The sequence below is a fragment of the Meles meles genome, chromosome 9 (genome assembly GCF_922984935.1).
Source record: "Meles meles chromosome 9, mMelMel3.1 paternal haplotype, whole genome shotgun sequence".
NCBI lineage: Eukaryota > Metazoa > Chordata > Mammalia > Carnivora > Mustelidae > Meles > Meles meles.
In genome coordinates this window covers 69,692,584-69,705,551 of record NC_060074.1, presented here as the reverse complement: position 1 = coordinate 69,705,551, position 12,968 = coordinate 69,692,584, and the positions used below count along the sequence as shown (strand labels likewise).

At 43.1% G+C, this 12,968-nt stretch overlaps 1 protein-coding gene across 5 annotated transcripts in view; it reads right to left on the bottom strand.

The window, feature by feature from the left end:
• The window catches only part of RAPGEF4 (Rap guanine nucleotide exchange factor 4), a 291,500-nt gene that overhangs the window by 57,367 nt on the left and 221,165 nt on the right, over nt 1–12,968 (bottom strand). For all 5 annotated transcript variants that reach the window (XM_046018583.1, XM_046018585.1, XM_046018584.1 and 2 more), the window contains 5 exons: nt 7,638–7,722; nt 5,772–5,832; nt 3,573–3,649; nt 2,982–3,128; nt 940–1,055 (listed from right to left, as the gene is read on the bottom strand). In XM_046018583.1, the coding sequence (XP_045874539.1) occupies nt 940–1,055; nt 2,982–3,128; nt 3,573–3,649; nt 5,772–5,832; nt 7,638–7,722 (486 nt within the window). The remainder of the gene's footprint in view (nt 1–939; nt 1,056–2,981; nt 3,129–3,572; nt 3,650–5,771; nt 5,833–7,637; nt 7,723–12,968) is intronic.

Here is a 12,968-nt window from a genome sequence, read left to right as displayed (position 1 = left end):
ATCCAGATGAAAATGTCTGAGCTTTGGGCTTTTTAAGTCTAAACAGTAAAAATTCATCAGTTACTGTGAGTAGCCTGATTAAAGGGAACACCCCATTTTTGTTGCAAACAAAGAGAAATTACTTGGGAGGCATTCTTTTTCAATATATTATTTGGTGACACTTCTTTAGCTACAGAATGGGTGTTTTTATTATTCCAGGATTGAAGATTGATCTCTACATTAAAAACAAGATTCTGCAATCTTCTACAATTTCTTAAAGCTACATTTCCTTGTTCTCCTGTCTTCCTATCTGAGTGCTGGTACGTTTGATGGGGAAAACAGCCTCATGCGAGGAGTTGCAACAAAAGATGGAACTGAGCATAGAGAGCTGAAAAAGGTTCAAGTTAGACAGGGAACCCGAGACATGGGGAGCAGATCTCCTTTCAGTGTTAGCAGGACTGAGTATTGATAAGGCCAAATGGATGTTTCTGGGCTGCAATCAATAGGCTGTCTTATATTTGAAGTCTGGGTTCCCGGCCAAGATGCTCATTCCGATAAGATGAAAGCACTTCTCAGGAAACCCTACACATGAAATTCAAATACCAAAGGTTCTCATCACCTCGGAGCCTTCCCATCCTTCGCACTGTCTGGCATTCTTATTGCCATTGTTCTCCCCGTCTTCTCTTCCAAAGCTATTACAGCTGAACACCGTAGACACAGAGCGTCTGTAGAGTAGGGGAACAGTCTCCTCTGAATTACTCTAGGCAGCACCACACTCCACGCAGTGCCAGAAATGGATACATTATACTCCACAAGACGTGTGATTAGTCAATAGAGAGAAAAAAGTCACACACACTGCTGTCTTCCACAAAAAACGAGAGCATGCTATTGTAGAAATGATGATACCATGTGAAAAGGTTAATCATAGTCTGGCAATTGCAGTGTTGGATGCAAACCTACTTTTGCTGAGGCTGTGCGTTTCCTTGATTAGAAGCCCTGCTCCCTGCTGGGACCTTCTCCAGCACCAAGACATCTTGGTCATGTTCTTTAAGTCTGACTGTATTCGCCTCAACGTCCTGTAAATACAAATTACACCACATACAGATGCTGCTGTTTTCTCAGACAATGAAAAAAATTTCAAATGCTTCAGAAACTCATTTGGTGCTTGTGATGCTAATTGTTGCATCTACAAATTAAGTCATTTTCAAAGTCAGGGCTGGAACGGTCAGGGAGAGGACCAGATGAGGTTTGCATCTCGTGGTTTTAAAGCTCTGCTTTTACCCCAGATTCAGAAAAACGGCCGAGGAGAGAGGAGGGGGTTGTGGTCTGAGAAACCTTTCGGAGAGGTGGCATTGTGGGAAGACAGGGGAGCAAGGGCACTCATCCTTACAAAAATAGGGGGTGTATTCTGACTTTCTTCTGAGGGTGTGTCGTTTTCACGGGTTTGTACCTTTTCTTTCTCATCAAAAGGCTCTGTTTACTTTTTTTAAAAATCTGTTTGAAGTATTAAAAAACATTTTTCAGTTATTTTGGCCAATTTTGTAAACTGTATCCATAATGATCCCAATCTGATTCTTTCAAAGAATTATTTTTGGCTGAGTGCAAATTTTGTGTCTGTAAGTTTCAAAGAGTTATGAAAGTTTACCTCTAAATGTCAATGCCATTTAAACAATTAAATTAAAAATTGGAATGTGCTTTTTCTCATCATTTGGGCCCCATTTTAAAAGAAATCAGTTAAGAACCATGTCAAATTCCATGAGGCATTTTTCTCTATATTATTTGGTGGTATATAATTTTAAATTTAACTTCCTTTGCATTAAGGGAATGCATTCCTAAGACAAACTATGTTGTCAGAAATTCTACTACCAAAGGCAAATGCATAAGGCTGTGTACAAATAGGTGTTCCTACACAAGGAATGGAGAAGGACATTGCAAATCATCATGAAGCAGTGCCAAAAGTACCAGAAAGCACAGAAACTGCATTTCAGACATCAGGGTAGGATAGAGAAAGATGCTTAGAGAAAGATGCTAAGGCTGGGAGAGGCAGGGAGGGAGAAGAGCAAAGCGATCCTAGAGCGAACAGTCTCTCAGCATGAACTCAAGCTTGGGCAGGATGAACTGCAGGCCACCTGAGAGGCCAAGGGCGGTAGGAAATCACCATCATCCCCAGCAGGCCACAATCAGGCTACCGGCCAAAGCTATGTCATCCCTCCTAAGGGACCAGGGGTTGTGCATGCGTAGGCGCATGCGTGCAGCATGTGTGTGTGAGGGGGTGGGGGTAGTGGGGAAGACCAGGGACCATCTCTCTTCAACATCACCCACACTCACAAATACTTCAACTAGCTTAGATTAGGCCCATCTGCAGAGCCAACCCTAAGTATGATTTTGTGTCTCCATCACCCCAATTGTTCTTCACCTATCCGCTGAAGTCTGAAATTCCCGTAGTACGAATCAATTTGACATAAAACACTTGAAATGAAAATGCTTGGTTGGGGTAACCATGAGTGATGGAAATTCCCACTAACGTGTAATCACTCAGTAAATCAGGAGAGGGTGTGATGAATCAGGAAAGGTTCAAATTTGAGAAGAGAAAGGAGGTGGAGACTAAGAAGGTCTAGGATGGAGAAAGAGCTGGAGAGTGAGGCGGGGAAGGACACAACATGGCAAAGCTAGACTTGCCAAAGAGAATGTCTCAGACTTTAAGACTTTGACATTTGGCCAAGGCAATCCCTATTCTTCTTTACTTCTCAGGGGCCGGTAGGGATGTGTGGAATGATCTGGTCCAGCGCACACACTCCATTTGCAGCTTTACTGGAATACCCTCTTTGGGTCCCAGAATGCACAGGAGCCCAGAGACCATACCAGGTCTGTAACCAAGGCTCTTTGCTCTTAGAGCATTGGGTATTTACAGCACTGCTCGATGAGTCCCACACTACCATCGTTGCTTGTCTGGCATAAGGAAAAAGGAGATGCCCCTCGGCCACACTTTGCCTTGGACTTACCCTCAGGATCCGGTTGAAATCCTCCTTGTCTACTCTTAAGAAGTGGCAATTGTCTTCTCTCAAGACAATAGAAGCAGCTCTTGGTGCGTCATTGACCAGCGCTAACTTGCCAAAGTCATCCCCCTCATGCAGGGTACAGACCACACCCTGGAGGGAGCAGAACACTCTGATGAAGAGGGTCCCCGAATCTGAGCAAACACCCACTCAGCCTCACACCACAAGACCCCCTTTCTCCCACACACTGTATATATAAATGGGCTACACCCAGGAATGCCAGGGAGAGTTATATAATTACACTATAATGTTTTATTTTTTTCATTGAGGAATATGGGTTATGGCCTAACTTAAATGCATATATTTTATGTATTTATTTTAAATGTATACATCTCTGAGGAGAGGAGCCCCAGAAAGTTCAATTCTACTGAGTGTAATTTAGATAATCTATGACTGGAGATGCCATAATGTCTTTTCTAGATTGAGTAACAATGTTGTTGAAGTTTAATTGTAACACTGCTTTATTAATACTTAGAGCCACACTAGTAAATGGAGCATAACAAAGTTTCAAAAAGAAAAAGATATATATATATATACCTTGCCATAAATGACTACATTCACTGATCCTTTTAGAATAATGTACCAGGAGGTGCCTTCTTCCCCTTGGTTAAACACTAGATACAAAAAGATGAAAAGACTTATGACAAGAATAGAAGCACATCAATATAAATTACAGCTTATCAAATCATCATTTTTAAGTTCCCAGAATTATGCATTTATTCCAAAAGGAAAAAAAAAATTACTGGCAAATACTAACTTATTCAGGTGGAATAGTATCTCCTTTTCTATAGAACAGGAAAGGAACAGAAACACTGTGCTACTTGCTATGCTCTAAATGATATGAATTTACCAGAATTCAGTGCACTAGCAATCCATTTCTTAAAGCAATACATACACTTTCTCCCACCATTCATCAAAACTTATGATGCTATAGGAAATAGTTTTTAAAAGTAATCTGACCACCAGGATCAAGTTTGAAAACATGCAAATCAGAACTACATATTGTTTATGGATACACATCGACACGTTATTTAAAAATAGGTTGGAATGATACCCACTACATATAAGGTAGGAGTTACCTTGGGGAGAGAAGAAAAGAATGAGATAAAGGAGGGAACAAGGGGTCTTCAATTGTTTCTATAATTTCATTCTTTAGAAAACATGAAAAAAATGGGATAATGTTAGTGTTTGATGAAGATGAAAAAGGTGCTTGTAATAATCTCTATTCTTTTTAAAGATTTTATTTATTTGAGAGAGAGAGAGTGAGCAGGGATGGGGCAAAGGGGGGGGGGCAGAGAGAGAATCTCAAGCAGTCTCTATGCTGAGTATGGAGTCTGACGTAGGGCTTGATTTCATCACCCTGAGATCATGATCTGAGGAAAACCAAGAGTCAGACACACAACCAACTGAGCTACCCAGACACCATACTTAAATATTTTATTTTTAATAAAATGAAAACAGTCAAGGGTTTGAATGAAAAAGATAAATGTTGTAAGTCATCAGCGATGACAAAAATAAAAAATATTCGGGGCGCCTGGGTGGCTCAGTGAGTTAAGCCTCTGCCTTCGGCTCAGGTCATGATCTCAGGGTCCTGGGATTGAGTCCTGCATTGGGCTCTCTGCTCAGAAGGGAGCCTGTTTCCCCCTCTCTTTCTGCCTGCCTCTCTGCCTACCTGTGAACTCTCTCTGTCAAATAAATAAAATCTTAAAAAAAATTTTTTTTAAAATAAAAAATATTTGAATGAACCTTTAAAATGTAAAGAAAAAGCATTCTTACTAAAATAAATACACGTTAGGAATACCACTTTTGATGACTGAAAGTAAAACATTTTGAAACACAGTTTTTATAACTCTTTGCTTTTATGATTCATGTTCTTACTTACTTGACTAACACAGTCTGAAGAAAGGGCAAGGTTTTCCAAAGAACATCTCTTGAAAAGTTAACAGGTGTCCATTTAAAAATGTGTTCTATGTTTCACTAAGTTTAAAAAGTGTCAGTTTAAATGGCGGGAACATTTTTCTTTATTGCAGAACATCTGCGAACCTTAGCATCTTGATGTGTTTTCTGATTCTCCCCGGGAGATTAGAGAAGGCCGACTTGAGTAGACCATGAACCATGTTTCTCAAGACTGATTTTGGAGAACTTGGGGAAAATGATGGCCTTAACAATTTTGTTCACATTTATTAATATCAAATTTCAGTTTCTTGCTTCCAAATACCAGCACAGAACTAAACAATTTGGGTTCTGGAGAGATGATATACTAGCATTGTATCAGTATCTGGAGCAAAGAAATTCTCTCAGGCTTGGAGCTGAGAGTGGAAGTGAGAGAAGAAAAAGCAAGCAGGGTCATTTATCGCTTTAACTAGGAATCTCGAAAGACAGACTTAATCTCCGAAAACCAAACTAAAGTGAAGTCATTGTCAAAATGTCCTGCGTAGGGTCCTTTCCTGATGAAGTCACTGCTTCCCCCCACCCACCTTTAAACACTGCTTGGAGTCAGCAGGGAGCAAGTAGGGACTCAGGCCACCAGAGCTACCAAGCTGGAAAGGAAAACCCCCATACAGCAGCAGAGCAGACGCATGCTGAGAACAAAGCAGGTCTCGGAGACACCAAACCACCACGTGACATTCTACAAAGTCTGACCAGGGCCCAAAAAAGGAAAGCATTTGCAGTCAGGTTTCCAGGGCCTGTGCTCACCAGAGGTTCGCCGGGCACAAGTTCATCATGTTTACTTACGCACAGTTCCTCCTTTGGCATGAGACTCAAAAATGAGGACCCCTGCTAACTCCCGTTTCACCTAGAGGAAAAAGAGAAAGAATTTGGAATGGGTAGATTTGGGGGGTGGGGTGGGACTTGTTCTCCTTCCAAGCAGTGCTGACCGTACCCTTCTGTCCACAAAGCCGGCCCCCACTTTGCTGGCAGCTCCTCTCATGCAGAACCACGTTCACTAGATTTGCCACCAGATTCTTAAGGCCCCGACAAGAGCGATTTTGTAGGCTAACTCATACAAGACGGTCTCCCCAGAAGCCACGTAAAACACGGCTTCACGTGTACGAACTAGCTGGCTTCTTTGCCTGTGGTTCAGCTTGGGTGAGAAGGTGGGAACATCTACGATCTCATTAGACTCTGTTGCTGTGAGAGACCTTCCTTTGATCACACATACTGAGTCAGCTACCCTTGTGTTGGGCAAGTCAATGCCTCAGAGGTGAATAATTAAGCCTAAATGTGTGAGCAGATTTATATTCCCACACAGCTGATTATTTTAAAAATTCTAAACTATGGCCCCAGATTTTGGCTATATCTCCCTAAGAACGAAGTGACCTGAGAATTTTCCACAATGCCTGGGTTCCTGCAGTTTGAAGAGGAGACTCCCTCCGTCCTCTCAAATCCCACCATGCAGGGCAGGTCACAGCAGGAGAATGCTGGGAACCTGGAGCCCAGGTAGGGGAAAGGAGTCTCCCCTTACTTCCCCCTACAGCACGAACTCGTGATGCCTACTACTCCAGCTGAGGCACCCAGGCATTAGACCTAGCCCCACCCTAATGGACAGAGTGAGGATGACCAGGCAGTGGTGTGGGAGAAGGGTGGCTGGGCTAGACCACACCCCTGAGTATCCCAGGCAGGTAGGAAAGCAATCTGCTAGACCCCCAGAAGTGCAGCAGGTGAGGAATGGGAAGGTGGCTCCTTCTGAGTTGAAGGAGGAAGGGTTGGAGCCCTTTGCCTGGAGCTGTGGCAAAGCAAGTTCCTCACTGCTAACACCTCTCCCAACTGGATGACCACAGGCACGGCAACCAAGTGATGGCATAACGCCATCTAGTGAGCTGGGAATGAAAGGCAAAGGAGACACGGAGATACTGCTGAGGGGCCTTAGAATATGATCTGCAGATATTGAAACAACTTCTATTTATATTGCTGCTGAATTACTCGCATATAGGAGACTTGTGTTACCTGGAAATCACATTCCTGTATTTCTTCTATGGGAGGAGGTATTTCTGTCCCTATTTAGGGGTCAAATTTCTGCCCACTGCCCTCCTAAATAACCTAATTACGTAAACGTTCAGGGTCTGATATAGCAATAGGGCCATTTTTCGCTGGTAGGTACTGCTACTGGGCTCTAACACATGTGAAGCAACGTTCTCTCGAACCTTCTGCTTCCTTTCAAAAGGGCAGCAAACCTGGGCAAAGCTGGCTCTGACAGCCAAGATAGGCCATCTTGATGTCTCTCTTTCCTCCTTCCGGCTCTCTATTTCATGAAAGGGGTCTCAGAGCTTCTCTTAAGGCCTAGCTCTCTTGTCTAACCAAGATTCAGTTTTGGAAGGATGAAGTTCGTTCTTTGGTCCTACTCACTCATGCTGCTTTAGGGTTTAGAGCACGTGGACAACCACTAGTAATGCGATAATACTTGATCCATTTTGGGATTGTTCTTGGGTATAACTTCCTTAGCATCTCATGAGGGACAGTGGGGGTGATTTATGAGGTATGAGGTAGCAATCCGGCATTCCTTCACCACCACCCCCATACCATAATACTCTTCTTCACTGCTAACAGTGCATTTTCCACCCCACACCCTTCCTGATGATGCTCAACCAGGAGACAACCTACTGTGGTAGACAGATGGGATAAGGCCTTAATGTGAATGAGCTCATCATAGATAATCTCTAGGTCATCCACGGTCCTCTGGCCAGGTCTACAAAGAGAAAAAGTAAAAAGAAAACAATGAGAAAAAAAGTCATTGCAAAACCTTGAAATATAGAAATGGGATTCAGGGATCAGTAATGTGTTAAGGGGATTTCTTAGGAGCAATCTCTGCAAAAAGATAGTCACAAAGGGGAAGATTATGCCATTATAATCCCTAAGGGGATTTTTGAAATGAATGTGTTCCTTGATGAAAGAATGTGCCCATACTACCCTTCCCTTCCAATATGAGGGAAGAACATCTCCACTCACATTATAATCGGCTAATTTATCTCTCACTTTGTGATGATTGCTCTAAAAAAAAATTGCTTTTCATTACCCTCTGAATCAATAGCTACAAAACTTGTCTTTTAACACATCTAGGAACAATTGATTTCATCAACTGGATGATTGATCCAAATGATCTGGGATCCTATGTGATGTCTTAGCCTAACAGAAGAATTCTCCCGTCACTGTTTTGGGTTATGTAACATGCTTCCAGCTCAGGGCTCAAATAGAGGGTTAATACAGACTCAAGATTTTCTCTCCTGCCCCTGAGGAAATGAGGGCATGAGATGAGCAGAAGGCAAATAGTCATGTCTGGGATTAATTAGTAAGAAAGGGAGAGAAGGAAGGTATACACTCTCATTTCCCAAATGAGACCCATGGATGTCCCATGGATAACCAGTCTTCCATGAGATGTCAATCAGCGTTGTATCTAATTTTTTTCTATAAATTATTATAAAACTAATATCTAATTACCTGCCTCTAAGAATAGGATACGAAGGTATCATGGATGGACATTTTGGCAGAGGAGGACTGAGCAGATTCCTAATCTTCCTTTGTGTCTGTGATTTTCTGGAATCCCGAATAGTGTTTAATTATACACCAGTGAGAATTGATATGATTGGTCAATAATCTGGGTTATTTTCTGCTCTCTGCAATAGAAGAAACCCTGGCAAACATGTTTTTGAAACTTAAAAAAACAAACAAATCGGTTATTAATTCTCAAAGTGCTATGTGGATGGACAGCCAGCATTTATTTTCAGCTAACTGGTGCAGTCATATATGTAACCTATTATATAACCATCAGTCTATGTATTTTGCTCTAAAATTTCAACAATTTATGATATTCCTCAATGTCACTGTATGTTAAACATTTAAACGTCAATGAGGTGTTTCTGACGGTGTTTCATCCTTAATTGTGTCACATTTTAAAAAGCATTCCTTGTTCAAATAAATATGGGGGTGTGGATGTATTGAGCAGAGCACTGGATTTTGAGTCCGAAGATCAAGTTTTAACCTCAGTGCAACCACTCACCAGCCATGTGACATTAGTGTCAGTCTCATCTGTAAATTGGGGACAATACTTTCCTGAGACAGGTGTGAGAGCTAAAGAAGTAGTGAATGTGAAAGTACCTGCATATTTATTTAAGCGGGGTGGGGGGTGGGGAACAAACCAACAAACCAGCAAAGTGATATTCAAAGTTCAAACCCTTGCTTAAGAAGTTAAACAAATTTACACATAAAGTATGAAATTTGGGCCAGCAAATTACATCTGAAACTTCGTGAGTTATAGGTAAGTAGTCTGAGCAATCAAAACTGAGTTGTAAATATTCTAAAATAATTGCTTGGATAAAATGATTTTGCAGCCATAGTCTATATCATAGGAGGGACTTGACAGATCAAGTGTGGCTACCTGGAGGAAGAAAAGCTCTTTGCATACCTCCCACATTACCTTTTGAAGGGCAGCTTTGACTAACAAAAGAACAGAATCTTTCTTTTCTAGCATCACAGAGGGTATGTTTTCTAATCCTGACTATTCAAAGGGACAGGTATTCAATCCATGACCCAGGGGGATGCCAGGCAGCTTCACCTCCTGTGAAGCTTCACCAAAGAAGGACACAACGTGTACCAACCTGGTTGGTGCTCAGGGATGGAACTCTGGAAGTGTGGGACCCAAAGACACCGAAGAGAAAGCTAAGGCCTTTCTGGCTCTCAGGGAGCCAGGCCTTGTCAGTAAGGGGACTAATCTACTACTTGACTTAGACCTGGGGACTTTGAAACTGGGACCCTCGGGGATTTAAAAGTCAATTGAGTCACCTCAGCCCATCTCCCATGACAGAGGCAGCTAATGTGAAAGTCTCAGGTGGGCGTAATAGGATTATGGCTCTCAAGCACAAGGAGCAGCCCCGCTGTTCCTGCTACTTGACATCAGTAGCAAATAGCACGGACCCTCCTAGAAGCCTGGCTAAAAGGGAAAACAGTTGGCAAGCCTCATTCTCACCTCCATGGGGAAGAAGAAAACTCAGCTGGGGAAAGAAAAGGTTGGAATTTAGCTATAAAATCTTGACAGCTTCAAAGTTTTGGGAGCAGATCTCTGAGTTGAGGAGGAGTTTTTACGATAGTCTCAATGTGAGCATCATACCAATCAACTCTTACCGATTAAAAAAAAAGTGCTGCCTTTAGAATCTATAAATCCCGTCATACTGAACAGATATTTCAGTTCTATACTGTCCATACTATACTTCAATAAAAAAATAAAATGAAAATGGTTCTATTTCATCCAAGAGTTACATGAAGTTAGCATGAAGAACGTGGTCAGATTCTCAACGCAGCATTTGACACAGTGGTTCAAGGCTGCTGTTGAGCCACTCTGGGTCATCCTAGGACCTTCGCTGAGTGTGGGAGAGGAGAGGTGAAGATGGGAAAGAATGTAAAGAATTTTTGCAATCTCTTCCACTCCATGCTGCCCCAGGCCGCTGAGCGCTGCCTGGAGCTCCCTGCTCTCCCATGCCGCTGCCCTCCTGGCTCTCTCCTGCCTTCCAAAGTGCTTCTTCTCGTGCCTTCTCTGGTCTGTTGTTCTTTTGTTCACTTCCTGGGTTGTGCTACGCCCCAAGGTTCTGCTGTCAGCTCTGTGCTCAGTGTGTTCTACCTTCTCTCCCCGGGGAAAACCCCCCAACTTTCATCTATGTAATGCTGAGATCTAAATCTTTGCTTCCAAACAGATGTCCCTGAACTCCAAGAGATTCCTGGCCATCTCCTTCCAGATAAGCCACAGGTACCACAAGGTCAATTGGTCCAGAAAGGCTCCCTCATCACCCCACAAGTCTCTGGGAAGGCAGACCTCAATCTACTTTCCCGGACTCCTCTGTCTCCCCTCTCTTCACCCCTTCCCTCATGGCTCTGCACTCTGCTCCAGCCATACCAGACACCTCTGCATTCTTCCAACATGTGAGGCTTGTTCATGCCTCCGACTTTCCACATGCTCCTCTCTTTGCTATATTTTGTTTTGCTGCAAGCCCAACTCAGATGTCATCTCTCCTAGCTAAAATTGGTTCTGCAACCCTTATTCTTCCATGACACATGGTCCTGCTGCTGTGGTAATTACCACATACAGTCAAGAATGCTTAAATATCCATAGCTCTCGGCTGCTCTTCTCAAGATAAGCAGCATCTGGTCGTGCAAAGGGCACTGGATTGAAGATCTAAATTGGGAACTTCCTAGATACGTGATTGGTGTAATGCCTTATTTCTGCCTCTGTAAAGTGGGAATAATAAACAAGGTGTCATAAAGATCGAATGAGTTAATATACACAAAGTATCGACACATTGGAAATACAGCCCAAGTGCAGGAAAGTATTATTACCAACTCATCAGATGAATGAACACACATGTTCTTATAATTCATGCTGAACTCATGGTCTGCCCAAGGACGAAGGCAGCAGTACTCTGGACCAGTTCTTGCTCTGTGGCCTGAGGGAAATGGGGGCTTGTGCTCTGCTATCCTTCCTAATGAAGATCAAGTCAGACGAGATGCCCATGACACAGTTCACTTTTGATATGGCACAGGTTTTTGTCATGACGGATTAGTAAATAATAATAGAGGAAGGAGATAGGATGTGAATATTGAACCTCACCTCTTCAAATCCCATAAAATGATAGAAAAGACATATTTTCTATAGGATTACAGATTTTATTCATCCAGTTATGAGGAGGAAATCACCACATTAGACCAGCGAAAGTCACTCAGTCTAACTAAATGAAGATCAGTGGTAGCTTGGAGAGAGATGACCATTGCAGACCAAGCAGCATTTGTGGGGCTCAGCCATTTTTTGGCCATATTTTTATCTGCCATACTAACAGTCTGATGGGAAAGGTATTTTAAAATCCAAAACAGCACTGAAAACAAACATGCATCACCATTACCACAAACCACAAAATAGTACTATGGGCAGACCAGAGAGTTTTAGGAATTCTTAGGTGACAGAAAGCAGAGAGGAAGAAAATGTCTGAGAAGTGACTAAAGCCACCACAGCTCCACCCTCACAGAAACTACCACGAGAGGAAGACAACAGACAAGACAAGGGCAGGAGAGGGTCAGAGTGGTTCACCAAACGAAGGCTTCTCGCAGGTCAGCGGGCAGTTGGCCATCTTTCCCACGCCCCACTCAGAGCAGGGAGCAGTGCAGAGTTTCCAGTCAGGCTAAAATTTAAGACCTGCTCTCTAAGACAAATGCCCAGGGACAAGCCTGGGAGAGAAGCCCTGGGCCCTCCTGCCAGGCACAGAGGAGGAAAAGCAGCTCTACCCAGAAAGGCTCCACTCCTGGGAAACTCTCCTTAGTCGGGCAAATAATGGGTGGAAGGGAGGTGTCTTCGGCCGGCCTGCTCGTCATGTGCCTCTCATAAAGTGAAGCCTGCCAGGAAACATGGTCTCTGCTGCCTTCAGGGGCGGCTCTGTTGGGAGTGCAGACCACACCTGCGTAGAAATCCATGTGGCGGCTTATTCTCCACCCAGTCCCCCATTCATTGATAGCTCCAGAGAAGCAAAAGCTTCCACAGGAACTAGCTGGGTGCTGTGGAGAAACCCACGGCAGCTATTTGAAACAGAATGGAACAAAGCCTAAAAACAGTTTAGTCTCTGAGCCCTAAAAAACATTCAAAATGAAAGGGAAAAAAGAAAAAAAAAAAAGAAAGAAAGAAAGACACAACCCCGTGGTCTAACGTGGTCAGCGTGACCACAGGGCAAGCCACTATCATTTGGCCATCCACCCAGGTAGCAGTGAACTTTTCGGTCCTGTTTACAGCAGATGTTTTAATGAGGTGACAGAAGTCAGGACTGCAAGGTGCGAGTGGACTTACTCTAAAAAAAAGAGTATATTCCCGGTTAACAAAGCCACAAAAGCATTTGCAGGAGGTTGGCCATGAGCAAACTCACTTATGTTCCTGGGGCGTCAGCCTATCGTTACGACTGAAAGTGG